Source organism: Populus euphratica, unplaced genomic scaffold (assembly GCF_000495115.2).
Source record: "Populus euphratica unplaced genomic scaffold, PopEup_1.0 scaffold81.1, whole genome shotgun sequence".
Lineage (NCBI taxonomy): Eukaryota > Viridiplantae > Streptophyta > Magnoliopsida > Malpighiales > Salicaceae > Populus > Populus euphratica.
The window spans coordinates 564,417-579,951 of NW_011499945.1; the positions used below are offsets into that span (position 1 = coordinate 564,417).

The 15,535-nt window shown below is 37.8% G+C and overlaps 2 protein-coding genes, 1 long non-coding RNA gene and 1 pseudogene across 4 annotated transcripts in view; 1 reads left to right on the plus strand and 3 right to left on the minus strand.

The window, feature by feature from the left end:
- LOC105137467 (mannosyl-oligosaccharide glucosidase GCS1-like) overlaps positions 1 to 5,150 on the minus strand; it is a 9,028-nt gene extending 3,878 nt beyond the window's left edge. The window contains exons 1-13 of the mRNA XM_011043211.1: positions 4,809 to 5,150; positions 4,651 to 4,724; positions 4,283 to 4,534; positions 3,939 to 4,113; positions 3,683 to 3,769; positions 3,485 to 3,553; positions 3,301 to 3,397; positions 2,960 to 3,042; positions 2,091 to 2,198; positions 1,296 to 1,417; positions 1,106 to 1,213; positions 876 to 949; positions 381 to 506 (exon numbers count right to left, since the gene is read on the minus strand). Coding sequence (XP_011041513.1) covers positions 381 to 506; positions 876 to 949; positions 1,106 to 1,213; positions 1,296 to 1,417; positions 2,091 to 2,198; positions 2,960 to 3,042; positions 3,301 to 3,397; positions 3,485 to 3,553; positions 3,683 to 3,769; positions 3,939 to 4,113; positions 4,283 to 4,534; positions 4,651 to 4,724; positions 4,809 to 5,108 — 1,675 coding nt within the window. The 5' untranslated portion in view covers positions 5,109 to 5,150. The remainder of the gene's footprint in view (positions 1 to 380; positions 507 to 875; positions 950 to 1,105; positions 1,214 to 1,295; positions 1,418 to 2,090; positions 2,199 to 2,959; positions 3,043 to 3,300; positions 3,398 to 3,484; positions 3,554 to 3,682; positions 3,770 to 3,938; positions 4,114 to 4,282; positions 4,535 to 4,650; positions 4,725 to 4,808) is intronic.
- Positions 5,151 to 6,566: 1,416 nt separating this feature from the next.
- On the plus strand, positions 6,567 to 8,701 carry LOC105137514 (phytosulfokine receptor 1-like; annotated as a pseudogene).
- Positions 8,702 to 9,005: 304 nt separating this feature from the next.
- Positions 9,006 to 11,301, minus strand: LOC105137468 (uncharacterized protein At3g27210-like). Its single transcript, XM_011043212.1, has 3 exons — positions 10,942 to 11,301; positions 9,851 to 9,928; positions 9,006 to 9,721 (listed from the first exon to the last, which is right to left on the minus strand). Exons 1-3 carry the CDS (start codon positions 11,147 to 11,149, stop codon positions 9,282 to 9,284), a joined length of 726 nt encoding a protein of 241 aa, XP_011041514.1. The 5' UTR covers positions 11,150 to 11,301; the 3' UTR covers positions 9,006 to 9,281.
- Positions 11,302 to 13,322: 2,021 nt separating this feature from the next.
- LOC105137469 (uncharacterized) lies at positions 13,323 to 14,913 on the minus strand. Of its 2 annotated transcripts, none has more exons than XR_844591.1 (2): positions 14,471 to 14,913; positions 13,323 to 14,028 (listed from the first exon to the last, which is right to left on the minus strand). It is a non-coding gene; the product is annotated as an uncharacterized LOC105137469 (long non-coding RNA). The 2 variants fall into 2 exon arrangements; XR_844590.1 differs by having other exon boundaries at positions 14,698 to 14,912.
- Between the last annotated feature and the right edge of the window lie 622 nt (positions 14,914 to 15,535).

A 15,535-nucleotide genomic window follows, 5' to 3' on the forward strand; every position in this document is an offset into this window, starting at 1 on the left:
CCAATAATCGCTCCCCATCTCTTTCCCTGCATCCACAAAGATAAAACAAGTAAAGTAAGCACCTTAATTTTAAAAAAGGGTGTTAGTATACATCTCAGGCTAAGGGCATATTTATCTTTCTTTTCCATCAACAACTAAGCTGAGCTGCAATTTATAGAAGCATGTAATTGTTGTTATAGTTAACTGGGCAGGGGAGAAAGTAAATAACAAATCCTTATGCCAACCTTTTTTGGTTGTGTACTCATCTCTCTCGTGATCTGACAGCTGATTTTTGATTTACAGTTAACACTCATAAAAAACCTCCAGCTGCTTAAACCTATTTAAAACTCTGACATAAATTAATACAGTGCAGAACCGATAGCTGTAGAAAAATGGAATACCTTTCTGCGTTGTGTTGTACCACTGGAACCAAGCTTCCAAGCGAACAAAAGCCCGTTCAAGGAAGGAAGTGATCCCATTTCTTTCAGTGGCAGTGAACTTATTTTTCTCCATCCCATCAAGTAGATCTGGAGATGGCAACACCACATTTGCAATCATCTTTAAACAATTTGACTATAAGTGCACATAGAAAAACATTTACCAAATAATTTAAGAACATGCACACCATAAATTATAAGAAAATGAAAAGAAGTTGCTTGAACCACCCCAAGATTTAGCAAACGAGACAGAAGAAAATAAGTTTCTTTATAGTTACATGATTTGTACTTTTAAGGAAGATGGCGTCTCATTAAATTAGACTTTTCTTGCTATTTAGAAAGACAGGTGTTGCTCTCTACCTTAAGACTAGCAGAGCTAAAGCAATTCTATCACACAAGAAAGAAGTGTGCAAAATTTTTACAATACGGTGATGAAAATGTAATTGCAAATAGCCTTACCACGAATAACCAAAAATAGGGTGGGTGGATTTCCATTAGATGGATACTGAACAACAAATTCCTCTGGAACCTTACTGCAATTACAACAGAAAAGACATTGCAAAATTACTTCAATGATGACTGTGGCAAATAATCTCTCCAGCCAAATTTTAGGAGTTTTTTTAAAGGAGGCAGCCAAACTTTAAGATTTAAATTCACTTCAAAATATTTGAACAATACAATTATGATACCTTCGAGCTTCAGAACCCAAAATCTGCTCACGTGGAATCCATCCATCTATGTTCATTAAATCTAACCAGTGACCAATAATATCCAAACAAATATGGATATCCCAACGCCTGCTTGTGCCCAAAAAAATTATTAGTTAGCACAACAGCAATACAAATTAACTCCATACTGTAATAGGAAATTGGACCTGACCAGATCAACAATTGATGAAAACCTTCATCCCATAAAAATCCCCTTGGAAAGAATTGTCGGCTTGGAACAGCTGTATACAGCTCAGCTGGCCAATATGAAATAAAATTATCATGTCCTCTAAGCTGCAAGGAAAATGGCCAACTGTATGACTTTGCCAGACATAAAAAAATATGACAGGGATCATACATAAAAAGAACACAGTTAGGGTGAAAAGAAACAGTCAGGCCAGATGAATTGTGAATGCAGAACAACATCACTTTAACGGGATAAGTGTGGAAGAAAGAGAGCTCCTGGCATCTACTGAACTGATATAGATAATGCTTACTCATAATTTAATATTTTTTTCTTACTACCAGTCCATGCACTACATGGCACATGGCATCCTAACTGCAAAGACATGAACAAGTACAGTTCACTTAAGTTGGACCCATATGAGCACTGATTTTAGCATTTCTAAGACGATGAAAGACTTCTCCTATCAAATGGTGCCCTTATGTCACAATTTTGGATTAAATGTGACACTCTCAAAAGCCTTTTCCTATCAAATTGTGCTTTTAGAACAACTGCAGCAATTTTGAAAGCAAAAGGAGTAGCCAAGTTAAACAACTAACAACCAGAACCTTAAGAAGTATTCAACTTGAGACATGAATCAGTACTCGAAACACAGAGAGTAGGAATTTATGCTATTAATGAACAGCAGGATTTTAAATTGAGCATTTAATTACTACACACTTATTAAAGAGATTATAGGTTGCACTAAAAATAGAAAATAAAAAACAAATGCATACAACTTACATTAGAATTTTCAGGGAATGAAATCTTTGATTGACCATAGAAGTAGCCAATGCCTCCCAACATATTAGCAATAGCAGCCTTACCAACAATTGTGGATTCAGGTTCAAGCTGAGCAAACAATTAGAAGAAGTCAGAATTCTTTTAATTCAAAGGAAATATATATTTGGGACTTTACAATTGCCACTTCATCATAATCCTAAAAAAACCTTCTTCAATGCCAGAGAATAATGTCTATAGCCTAGTGAAATGCATGCTTTATTGTGCATAGGATAACATTTTAGTATTCATCAATTAGTGCTGTACTATGCCATGTGACCTTGGCTTATGTCCTCCTGCATAAGTGAGAAGATCCCCAAAAGATGAGCATGTGCTTCTAAAAGCCTTGAAGTCTATAGAAGGAGAAAGGATTTGAAAGAGACATATGCAACATTTCAAGAGTCACTTTTGGAAGAAAGTAAGATAAACCACTCAAATAAGAAATTCCAGGAAGAGTGATGAAGAAACCATTAAGAAAGAGGAAACAAGGTCTTGGATAGGCTCCACATCCACTTACGACACCATGAGCATTCACAATTAAACAAGATGCCAAAATTGCACAAGATTTTTCAGTCATTGAATTTGAATCATTTTAACTCCTACATTCATTATTCCAAAATGTATTCAAAATTGAAGTACATCATAACAGAGAATCATTATTCCAAAATGTATTCAAAACTGAAGTACATCATAACAGAGAATCATGACAACTCTTATAACACATCACCTACATGACAATGAAAAGGACATCTAGTAGTAGCAAAGCACTCATTGCTGAGCATGATGATAAAATTTGAGAAATAGAACATGTTGTACTTTCCCTAGATATTTACCTTGTCAGCAACTTTAAAGCACCGCTCAAATTTGATATCAAACTCTGTTTTCCTATCTTGTAATAAACTTCTCAGCGAGGCACCTGAACAGTACATATAAAAATAAGAATTTTTTTATGGCAAATATAGAAGTCAGGTGTAATAAAGGATGGGATAAGAATTATAATTATGCAATGACAATAGATCACCCTACATTACTAGGATTCTCTACTTTCCCAATTTGTCAGGACAAAGAATCACGTAGAGGAAGTGGTAAGAACTATAATACAACTAAGAGAAAACTTCAATGGTTAGGAGTGAAGGGCATTTTTTTATGGAGATGGAATTGATATGGATAAAACCTGTAAGCCTGCTCACACGTTCTTCTACTTTTGAAGTTTTCACTTCGGTTCCAGATACAAAAACAATATCTGCTTTGAAAGGAATACTTGCAGAAATCTGCAAAATTTAGAAATCTAACGTGATGTAGAGTCTGTAAACAGTCCCCTGTGTTTTAGGACAAGAATTATGATGAGCACACAATACCTGAAAAACTAGAATGTTTGGAGAATCTTCAGATGAGTCAGATAGAAGCAGTTGGCCAAACTTTCTTACCTGGCAAGATGCAGCAAAGCAACACAGAGAAATCAAGACAAACCAGAATAGGAACTCAAAACATGCACACTTCCTTTAAGATATTAGACACCAAGGTATTTTTCAATAAAAACTTAAACAGTACAATACTTGGGCTCCGAGATTCTGCTGGACAAGATCAGATAAATTGTGAATATGAGGTGTCCTGAAACCAGAATAGTGGAGCTCCAAAACATCCTAAAAAAGAACGAAGTTGGCTCCAGATCAAGACTCAAGATAAAAAGAAACAACATCACCAGACAATTAACAGCTGCAAATGTTCATGACAAGGAAAAACGAAGATTGGTGATACATAATTCACAAAGCAAGGTGAGAGATGATAGCTGTCAATCCATTTCCATATTACCTTGGATTCCAAATGTAGCTGCCAATCCCCAATATCAGATCGTGAACCTGATGCTAAATGAGAATTCTTATCGATGTCTGAGGTATCTCCTGCCAAATTTAGGACATGTCCACTTTCATCAGCCAAATAGAAGAACAAATGCCCATGTCTCAGCATTTCATTATCCCTCTCGGATCTACAAAATCACCATGAGGAACACCAACTGCATCAGGAAGCTTAAAAAACTAGCTACCAGAATTTTCTCATTTAAACACTCTATCCAACTAGTGGCAAAAAAACATACATAGAACGCACCATACAAATTGAACAGAGAAATCATTCAAGTGACGAGTAAGGCCAATTACTTATCAGTTTGCACATCAATTTGAACGGCCCAATCACCTCCATATCCACTTCCTTCACTCTTGGATTTCAAGAAACTCGTAGCTAACTTCAATCCCTGATCAACCAACACCTGATCTCCAAAATCACGACCATTATGCTGCGTCCAGCCATACGTGCTAAGCTCATCAGAGTCTTGACACACATGTCGCATATGATACATCCCATCCTTCACACCAATCCACATCAATCCAGCTATCAAAGACCGAGGAGTCCTGCCAACCAATTCCGCATCCACCATTTCCAATTCGAAAATTACATGCACAATGGAATAACCTTAAAACGCTAAAAAAACTTAATAAATTAGAAAGTCATTATCACAATGGAATACCTTGCGCGAATTCCAAAATAAACATGAGGACGATAAGTTCCCCAATATAAGCTCTCTCTATGCTTTCCTTGAAACTGAAAACATGAGAAATTAATCTAATCAACAAAAAGTATATTAAAAACATAAAGAGATTAGTTGAGGAATCGATTACTACTTACTTGAGGAAGGTCCATGAGTTTAGGAGAAGGAAATGGAGTGATAACCCTAGGCCTTACTGCTTTTCCAGCAGGATTTATAATAAGATTATTAATCACCAAAAAAATTACGAAGAAAGCTAAAACGCTAATTCCTAGCATGATTTTGATGTCAACGTTCAAAATCCGAATCGAATTCTGGTTTTTATTTCTATCTCTCCGTCTAGGTTTCGTGTTTCCAAAAGAATTGTCGCCTCCGTCGTTTGGTTCGGTGGAGGACGACGTTCTGCTTCGCGCATTCCTCCGGCTACTGCCTGGAGTCATTTTCCGCTTCTTCTTCGTATTCTGTTTTTTCTCTCTTTTTTCCACTGACTTACATTGAAGTCAGTTCAGTTCAGTCCTGAAAGTAAAGGTCTGGGCCCGGGGTCAAAGGAAAATGGATATGGACTGACCTAGAGTTTAAGCCCATCATCTAAAAGGATTTATAAGCCCAGGGATATGAAATCTGATTTCCATTCATGACGTTGCATTTTGCTTTTATGAAATACAACTTTACATAACATATTGTATATTTTGAGAATAGAATTTTATTTATTTACATAAAATTTTATATATATATATATATATATATAAAGGTTTAACTTCGAGGACGACGCACAGTTCAAGCTCCCCTTTAATATGATTAGAAAGGCCAGGTTTTGCGGATTATAATGATTTTCTTGATTTTTCTACGTATAAATAATAGTATCATTGCCATTAACTCGACTGATGTACTGTTTTTAACGGTCATACACTTGTAATAGTCATCTTCACTTCGTTGTTGACTTATGGAGTGCGTAAATGCTGACAGATTAACTCATCTATGTGCATGCCAGACGCCACCTTCCTCGTTGTCATAATCTATAAAAACATTTGCATTGAGAGGTCTTTGTGTCAGAACGTTTATGGTGAAAGAGAGAACCTGCTTCCAGCTTTCATTTCTGATTTTTCTTTACTTGTTTTCAAAGTTTGTTTCCCTTGAAGCTACTAAACTGAGTCCCAATTCCAGCATTTCCACCGCTGCCGGATGCGTTGAGCTTGAGAGGAAAGCACTTCTTTGGTTCAAACAAGGTCTTAAAGACATGACATGTCATTGAGCTTCATCTTGGGTTGGCAAAGATTGCTGTGGATGGTGTTGAGAAATTCCGACCGGTGATGTTCTGATACTTGCTTATAGGAGAGTCAAGCACACTGACATAATATTTAACGTGGTTCAGCAAAACCGCCTACATCCACGGGAGAAGTCAATATATTTAGAGATAGAGAAAGAATAAAAACATATACACGGAGGAGGAGGATTACACCCTTTCATACTCAACTTTCAACTCTCTTTGCTGCACTTGCAGCTGCTGCCATTGCAGCTCTCTCTTCCTTTCTACTATCTTCACATTTTCATAATTCTCTTCACACATTTTGCTCTCTTACATATGCCTCTATTTATAGCCATTTATGAAGGCTTTTCTTCAACAAAGGTGGCTGCCAACTCCAGCTCTTCTTCAACAATAATAGCTGTCAACCTTTGACATCTTGGATGAGTGCACATGGTTGGTGCAATAGTCAATGGTTGTTGCACATTAATAACAACCAATCTATTAGATGGTCCGAGCTAGGCTGCAGCGAGCAGACAGGACATGTCATTAAGCTTCATCTTCAAAATCCATTAAATTCTACCTTTATTGATCCTGGTGATTTAACAGAGTTAGCGGGTTTTAAGTTTTCATGCTTAAGCGGTAAGTTGCTAATATGCTTCCTCGTCTGTCGCAATTGCATCTGTCGAGATCTAAGAAGTTTCCTGATTCTCTTCCAACAACGAATTTAACTGCTCTTCGCATTCTTCGCCTTGGATATAATAATTTCAGCAATTTTTTGCCTCGCTGGTTGTCCAATATTAGTACTCTCGAGGTCCTGGACCTTAGTATTTCTGGAATGAAAGGCCCCATTGATCTTGTTGCAGGTCTGTCTGGATATTGTAATGCTAGTTTGGAGGCATTACAACTGGTAGGTAATAAATTCAGTGGACAGATACCAGAGTCAATTGGACATTTCAAGCATTTGAGATCTCTATATCTATATCTTCAGAGCAACTCCTTTTCCGGTTCAATTCCATCATCTATTGGAAGTTTGAATGATTTAGAGACATTAGATTTGAGTTCCAATGCAATGAACGGGACGATCCCTGATACATTGGACAGTTATCAAATTAGTTTCTCTGAATCTAAAATGGCATTCTTGGGAGAGATATTGTGTCTGAAACTCATTTCTTGAGCCTTGAAAAGTTGGAGAGATTCTATTAGAATGTCTCTAGCTATCAAGATAAGAAATGAGTGGTTCCTCTTTTAGCCTTCAAGACATTGAAATTGTTGATTGCCATTTGGGTTCCACATTTCCTCAATGGCTAAGCACTCGGAAAGGCCTTTCCATTCTGACCTTGAAAAATGCGGCAATTTCAGGCAAGATTCCTAATTGGCTTGGGAAATTATCTCCTCATCGTTTTTTGCAGGATCTCTTTGGTAATCAATTTGGGGAAATCCCCAGTTCATTGCAATTTAGATCAGGTGCTTGGGTTGATTTGAGTTCCAATTTCTAGGAGGGTTCGCTCCCAATTTGGTATAATGTGAGTGTACTAAATTTAAAGAGTAATTTTTTGTTAGGTCCCATCTCTCTGAATATCTGTAAAGAAATGTCATCGTTAACGGGCCTAAACCTTTCTGGTAACTCACTTCATGGTAACATTCCCCCATTCATAACCAGCCTAAAGAATTTGGGAACACTTGTTCTTTCAAATAATCTTTTCTGGAAATATCAATATTCCTTGGGAGGAAATGAGTTTGAGTCACCTTGACCTGTCCAGAAACAATCTGTTTGGGGACATTCCTGATTCAAATTGTTTTTCACCCTACCTTCAAGTTTTGAAATTCTTAAGCAACAACTTCTCTGGAGAACTCTCCCCGTCCTTACAAAACTGGACAGGTTTGATCCTTTTGGATCTTGGGGGAAATAGGTTGTCTGAAGTATACTGCCAGCGTTACTAAGAGGCAACATGTTCAATGGAAACATTCCTGAACAACCATGTCGCCTCCCTCATCTCCATATCTTAGATCTAGCTCATAATCATTTATCCAGTTTCATTCCAACGTGTCTTGGCAATTTAAGTGGCTTGCAAGCTCCATCTTCCTATGAGCAGGATCCTCCAGACTTCACAGTTTCCTATCGTCAGAGTATGGATTTGATCGTGAAGGGAAGACAACTTGAGTACAACCTCACACTTGGCATTGTTAATGTCTTAGAACTGTCAAGCAATAATTTAAAGGGAGAAATCCCAGAAGAGATGATTAATCTCACATACCTGGGTACCTTGAATTTGTCTTGGACTCAATTGACTGGAAAGATTCCTGACTGGATTGGAAGCCTGCAACGGTTAGAAACTCTTGACCTCTCAAATAACCATCTTTCAGGTCCGATTCCTCCAAGCATGTCTTCCATGACTTTCTTGAATCACTTGAATCTGTCATACACTAACTTATCAGGACCAATTCCATCAACCAACCAATTCCAAACCTTCAATGATTCATCTATATACGAAAGTAACTCTCAGCTTTGCAGGTCTCCATTACCAACCAACTGTTCAGCACCAGAATTCAGAGATGATGAGGTCGAGGATGAAGATGATGGTGAAATGCTGTGGTTTTACTTAGGCATGGCAGCAGGATTTTCCTTAGGGTTTTGGGTTGTTTGTGGGACATTGATAATGAAGAAGTCTTGAGACGTGCCTATTTCCAGTCCGTGGACGAAACGAAAGACAGAATCTTTGTGGCCATTGCCGCTTGTAGCTTGTTTAAGAAGATAGAGCACGAGATGATGAGTTCCTGCTAATAAGTACACAGGTATGCCATTTTTATTCCGCTTTTCTTTTCTAAAATTTTCACTTTGCATTTTATGTTCTACCGGTCATGGTTCATTGGCTAAACATGAGGAACCATGGAGGAAACAAAATCCAATAGTCTCTGATGGAAGATCTCTTCACGTTGACTCCAATTTTCCATTAGACCTGGAGAGGAGATTTCTCACATTTTGTTTTCACTAGTTGCGCAATGTCTAGCTCATCTCTCGGTGTTATCTGATAAACAAAGATTTTACATTTGTCATTCTTTTTCTGTTCAAATACCTGCAGACGATACTATATTATTGAACATTAGCTATTTTCTTAGTCTATGGATCAAGGTCATACAACAATACAAGCACAGGCAAACGAAAGGAATCATTTTCGTTTTTCTTGATTTTGGAAAAGCTCAACAAGCTCCTGCAGAATATATTAATATATAGAACCCAGTTCACAAATTGCTTTCTTCAGAATAAAGACAAGTATAGTTGAGAAAGTATTCTAGTTTCCATTCCTTGCAGTGTGCCCATACAGTTCTGCTTTCAAGAACAGAAAAAAGTTGACTGGGGAAAAGCTTATTACTGTCCACCACCATAGGCATGGCTCAGCCTCCTCTTCCTCTCACTGAAGCTCAGGCTCCGCACAACATTTGGAAGGCAGCAGTGTGCAGAATGAGTTGGTTTCTCTTTCCCAGATTTGGAATCTATGTGTGGAGTTGTTTCACTGCTGCGGACAGAGCTTTCTGCAGACTGATATGGACTTCTACTTGTACATTTCGGAGAGAGGTAAGCAGTTGTAGGCTTGCCATTGACTTTGTCTTGGAAACTTTGGTTGTTATTAGCCAGCTCGCTACTGATGTTCTCTCGAAAGAGCTCGATTAGTTGCTTCTTCATGTCAGCTGGAGAAGGTTCAGCTATTGACCTCGCTGAAGTGATAGCACAGAGAGATTCTTCACGTGGAGGGGTTTCTATATAGCTGCCTTGGTGAATAGGAGTAGTGCAACGTGATGGAGTAAAATCTGAATAAATGAGTTAACCTAATTGAAAACCAAAGATGTACGCATAGAAATCTCAACAGTGATTTATGTTAAAAGTAGGAGTTTCTCGGAAGAAATTAAGCCACAGAAAGAAATTTAAGGAAACCTCACCACCATCGACACTGAGGTAATCTTCACAATCAGACTCTATCCAGGGATGAGAATCAAAAAACATATCCTCTTGGTTACCTGAACAAGTAAGAGGCATACTTAAGACAAATGCTCAGCGGGTTTAGAGAGCAGATCAAGAGGAACAGCGACATAAATTCAGATGCAGTCTGAGACTCGATACGAAAACTGCAGGAGTTAGCACATCACATGAGGACCTTAAGGAGAATGATCTTCAATGATGCCAAATTACATCTTGATGATTAAACATGCACAATTTTCAATTTTATATGTTAATCAAATATGGATGATCAGCGTTTCATGTTCAAGACAAAAACAGGGCATAGATTAATGAAAGATACTCAGGATGTTCATATTAACCAGAGGTTTGTTAAGGACAATGTCCATAGGATGCCATGGCCTTAAACGATTATCTACAAGCATGAAGTTCCAGAATCATATGGAATTTTATCCGATTAAGTTATCATATATTTCATGCTTCTTAAGATTAATTCATAAACCAAAACTGCAGTTTGTTGAATGCTTTGCAGACATCATGGAGATTTCAGAATGACTGCCTGGCGCCTGTCTACACAGATTGTTAAATGGAATACTCACATATAACTTAACCTAATAACCAGGATAGACAAGACAACTGAAGTATTATTGGAAGACCTACTTAGAATTAAGCACGAGCAAACTCCAGAACCCAACCCTTATCATGAAGGCTATTCATATACATTTCTTATATAGGAAGAACTTGTTATTTGCAGGTAAAACGTCCCTTTTCATTTTCATCATCAGATCGGCGATCAGAGGTAGATCAACGAATTTCATGGCCGATAAGAATTCCATCAGTAACAATAACCAAGATGCAGCCAGCTGCATTCATCGAAATTAAGGTCGCAGTCTAACGAGGGACATCGTTTGCATTCCATTTCAACATTTACAGGATCAGCATCTATTCAACATTTCACATCCACAAACCATTCAACTGGAAAGCAAATTAGAAAAAAGGTAAATAAAGGACAGGAGGTAATAATGGCACACAAAAGATGGATATTTTACAGGATAAAATAAAGTCAGAATCGTACCCTTGTCATGAAAACTGGCTTGACAAGGCTTTGGAGACAAGGACTGGGGCTTGGAATTGAGTTTTTCAGTCATGGAGTGATCACCGTAGACTTTGCTGCTGCCCTTCACTGGTGATTCAATAAAGATACAGTTTCCTCGAGAATCAATGGGGCAACTGAATTTCATAGCAGGGCCGGCTTTCTTTCGAACTGAAGCACAATTGCCCATGTCTGCAACTATACTCTATCAATCCGTTACTGAACCAGCATTACTTGGACTTAATGTTGTTTGGGGGAAAGGTTGGTCTCTCTCCAACTAAAATCTGGGAAAGAAGTTGATTGGTCTTGAAAGCGAAGTAATGGCATTTGCAGAGGGACCCCCTCCCCTTTCTTTTTTTTTATAGATTAACGTGGGTATCCGAGCCAGCTTGCGCGCACCACGACTAATCCCACGGGCCCTGAAGTTAACGACCATGTAAGCCTCCAGTGACCATCATATGAGCAATCAAGGACTCGAACCTGAGACCACAGAAGGAGCAAACCTCTTAATCCCAAATCTTTACCACTTGATCACCACCTAGATAATTACCCACTCCCCTTTCTTGAAGTTTCCTGTTCTTGTTTCCACTAACTACTACTAATTGTTAGTGGCAGCTGCAAGGCAAGGGGAGCAAAGCTGCTTTTCGGGTGGTTCCCATGATTTTTACTTTGAAATGAATAGACCCTTTTGCTACTACTGATCTTTTTTGGTGTTCTGTCATTGGATGTTTATTGACTTCAAAATCAAGTGGATTTGAAAATGAAAATCATTAGCTAGCTGAACTTCAAATAAATGAACAAGGCATTCAGAAATCCCAAGATCACCCCCACAATTTCCCTGTTACAAGGCTCCATCCAAAGAATCATTTTCTTGGTGTGAGCTTTTATTGCCTTGCTGGGTACTAGTTCTAAATACATACCTAATAATGTCTGTAGCGGTGACGGCACATCTTAACTGTTCAAGAGTTGAGCACTGATGCGCTGCGATGCAACCGCATCTTTCATGACAAAGGAAGGATGAATTAATAATATATGGGTGCTTCATTATTGAGGTAGATTTATCTTAACTTCACCTGGTCTGCAAATTTAATCCTGGATGATGTCACAGAAGGACAGGAAATTTAAAAACACGCAAGAAAGTAATTATGTCATTTCTTTCTGGTGGAAAAGATAACTTCAACTTATGAGATGAAATTGACGTTTGCTATCCCCTCTTCTGTTATCAGCCAATTTTGGTCCCAATATCGTCCACTTCTCTTTCCTATTCTTCTTTTGGGTCGCTTTGGAAAGGAGGGTTGGTGCATGGAGCATGTGGCATGTTAACATATTATGAGTTAACTGCTAATCAACAATTTGTTCCAATTCGTGGAAGTTTTCAGACATCATACAACATTTTCATGCTAACAGAGATCTTATGCAGTTCCATCATGTGGTATGCCAGTCCGAAAATTCCAAATCTAAGTTAGTCAAACTGCTATATTCACTTGCAGCTAATATTTAGTTTCTCTCTCTAGAAACATCATGAACCCTGTTGGGCCCCTCCAGCAAAACTCCATTTGTATTGAGTTTAAAGATCCAACAACATGAACAAAAAGGTAATGATACCTGCATGTATAGTCAACTGGGAATTATGATCCTTAAACTTACAAGTAATGCTCCAAACTAAGCTATCAAAAGATTCAAAACAATGAATTTGTTGTTTTACTGATTTGCCGACAACTGGGTTCCTCTGCATAAACTTCGAAATGAAGAGTTTGTTTGGATCTGGATTCTTGTGTCACCAAACTCTCTGTTTCAGTGTTGTCTTCTATAGGTATCTGTGCTTTCAAGGCGCAGCCTCAGAAAATGAAGTACCATCACAATAAAAAATTCTGAAAAGAGAAGAAGCTTTTCTAAGTTTAATAATTCCTCCCATTCAATAACGGATACCAACACACTTCTACACCTTCGCTACCATGACAGGATAGTTTGTCTCGTGGAAAGAGGCATCTAATGTGTAGAAAAGCAACTTCCCTGTTTTTAAATAAGGTTCATTATGAACCTAAATAACCCAAAATCTCATTTAGAATATGGTAATTGGGACGATCATTGAAATTATTGAATACGTAGCACTTTGAAATTGTCACCTAAAACCAGCCACCTAGTCGCCCTTTATTTCTTAGATTCAAAAATCACTCTCTTGGCTTTTGTGGGGAGAAAAAGGGAGCATTACTCAGCAGAAACTTCCATCAATAAAGAAATAATTTGGGAGTTGTTGCTATGGCGTACTGCTGTGCACAGTGAAGTAACATGCAGGTCCTAGGATGTCATCAGCACCTTGTGCAAGTAAAATCTACTAATCAAGGAATTTAGAGTGGAGACCATACCAAAATACCAGAACCATAGAGCATTTACAAACAACTATCAACGCTGAAAATGTAATTGAAGAGTCTATTCAGATGAACCATATAAAATGCCAAATACAATAATTCATATTCATCATTTTCAACAACAGAACTAATTATTCTCTCTTTAGTCTCTACTCCGAGTCTCCGAGGATCATTTTGTCCTCTACTGCTATCTCTCTCCCTCTCCCCCAACCACACTATCCCAACTTTCTCCTCAACACAATCCCATGAAAGCCACCATGGTGCAGAAATCACTAGTGCTTCTGAAAGTATGGATTGCAAAGAAATAGTAGAAAATGGGATGAAGATGAGGAGTGTCCAACATGAAGACTACAATAACAGAAGGGTATTCTTGAGGAGCTATCCTCTTCATTGTTGAGCAGCAGACGAGACAATCATTGAAGAGATGGTCAGCGCCACTAACAAGAACACTGAGAATAAAACCATGAAGAGGATAAACTGGAGTGAAAGAAAGGTTCTGTTGCTGGGGAAAGCATAAGCTCCAGATCAGCTTTGAGGCCACGGGGCCCAAATTCAGCGGAAATTCCATCCTTTTCTGCCTCCTCTTGGCAATTAGCCAATTGAGCACTTGTCAGAGAGGCACCCAATAGCGGAAGTCCGGTGCTTAGTTTTGCAAAAACTTGATTTTTGACCCATACCATCATCTTGCTAGATTACAACGCTGTAAAACATTCCACGAGCTAAATTTCAGACACTTAGGCACAAGTTGGTGCAACAGAAACCATGATTTTTAATATCCTAAAGCAGACGCTAATCCTTGGGGCAAATTATCATACTTCTCTTTGCTAATCTAGTCCTAATTCAATGAACAAAATGGCAGCACCCAGCTAGTATAGGAAACACAAAATCCACTGGTTTACAAGAAATGAAATCAAGCCTAAACTATAACAAAGAGAATTAACTTCTAAACCACAAACACATTCTCATTGTCATATTAAAGCCCTAATATGCACGGCAATGCACAAACCAGACGGAAAGCTACTAAAGAAAGCACGCATTCAATCTCACATAGAAACATGCATCCAAATTGCAAAAGCAAATCAATGGTACAAAAAAAATGAAAAAACAGAGAAAGAGCGAATGAGATGATAAAAAAGAAAGACCTTTTGCCCCCATCTGCAAGATGCTATCTCATAAAATCAAAAAACCCTGATTAACAATTAAATTTTGTAAAAAAATAAAAATTGCTAATGCATTGTATTGATGCAATATATATGTGCGCTCGCGGGCGGGGGGGTCTTCGTCAATCATCATAGGCATACTCTATTGATCGCTCATAACCTTATTACGCATAATCCCAGCTTCTTTTATTAGAGCCAAAAGAACGCACCAAATACAGCTGAGCGAGCGGAGGCGCCGAGTCCTTCCGCATGGAGAGAAAGCCTCCCGTGGCTGCCGTGGCGATGACGGAATTCAAAGAATCCCCTTTCTGGCGGAGGTATACCATCGAATAGTCAAAAGCGGAGACTAAGCCTCCCTCTCTGGAAGCCTCTGGCGTCCCCGTCGATCAAAATTGCCCGCCTGCCGATTTAGGGTTTTTAGTATTAATTAATAAATTGATAGGTTTTTATTTCTTTGGGCTCCTTTTTCAAGTCCCTGGATTATTCTGGGCCTAGCCCCACACTTTAGGCTTTGGTTTTGGACTTTGATGTCAAACAACCGGTCCATTAGATCTGCTTAAATTAAAATAGTGAGATTTATTCTTCTATATATTATTTCTACTACCACCACTATTATTATTAACAATAATAATAAAAAAAAAATTTAAGAGATATAATTCAAATAATCAGACTCTAAATTTATTTTTTAAAGATTACTAGTTTAAATCTCACAAATCTCAGAGCCACTAAAAAACTTATTATATAATTATTAATTTTAAAATTTATTAAGTTCAATATGCACGCAAAATAATTTAAACATCTATGTTAATAAAATTATTATTATTATTAATTAAATGATAGGCTGGATTATTAATATTTATTATATTATGACTTACGAACGCTTGTATTTCCCAACTTTTTAAATATCTTTCGTCAAAATCAATATGGAGCAAATCCTCGGAAATAAACTAGTTTAAAGGTGGATTGAAAAATAAGTTATTGATATATGATTAAAGTAAAGACTAAGCATGTAAAATTACTATGGAAGGGTGTGAGCTGCTCTTTAAA

Coding starts and splice junctions, on each gene's coding strand:
- LOC105137468 (XM_011043212.1), bottom strand. CDS start 11,149: ATGGGCAATTGTGCTTCAGTTCGAAAGAAAGCCGGCCCTGCTATGAAA. Junction 9,929..10,941: donor AGCCAGTTTTCATGACAAGG/GTACGATTCTGA, acceptor TTACTTGTTCAG/GTAACCAAGAGGATATGTTT. Junction 9,722..9,850: donor TTACCTCAGTGTCGATGGTG/GTGAGGTTTCCT, acceptor TCATTTATTCAG/ATTTTACTCCATCACGTTGC.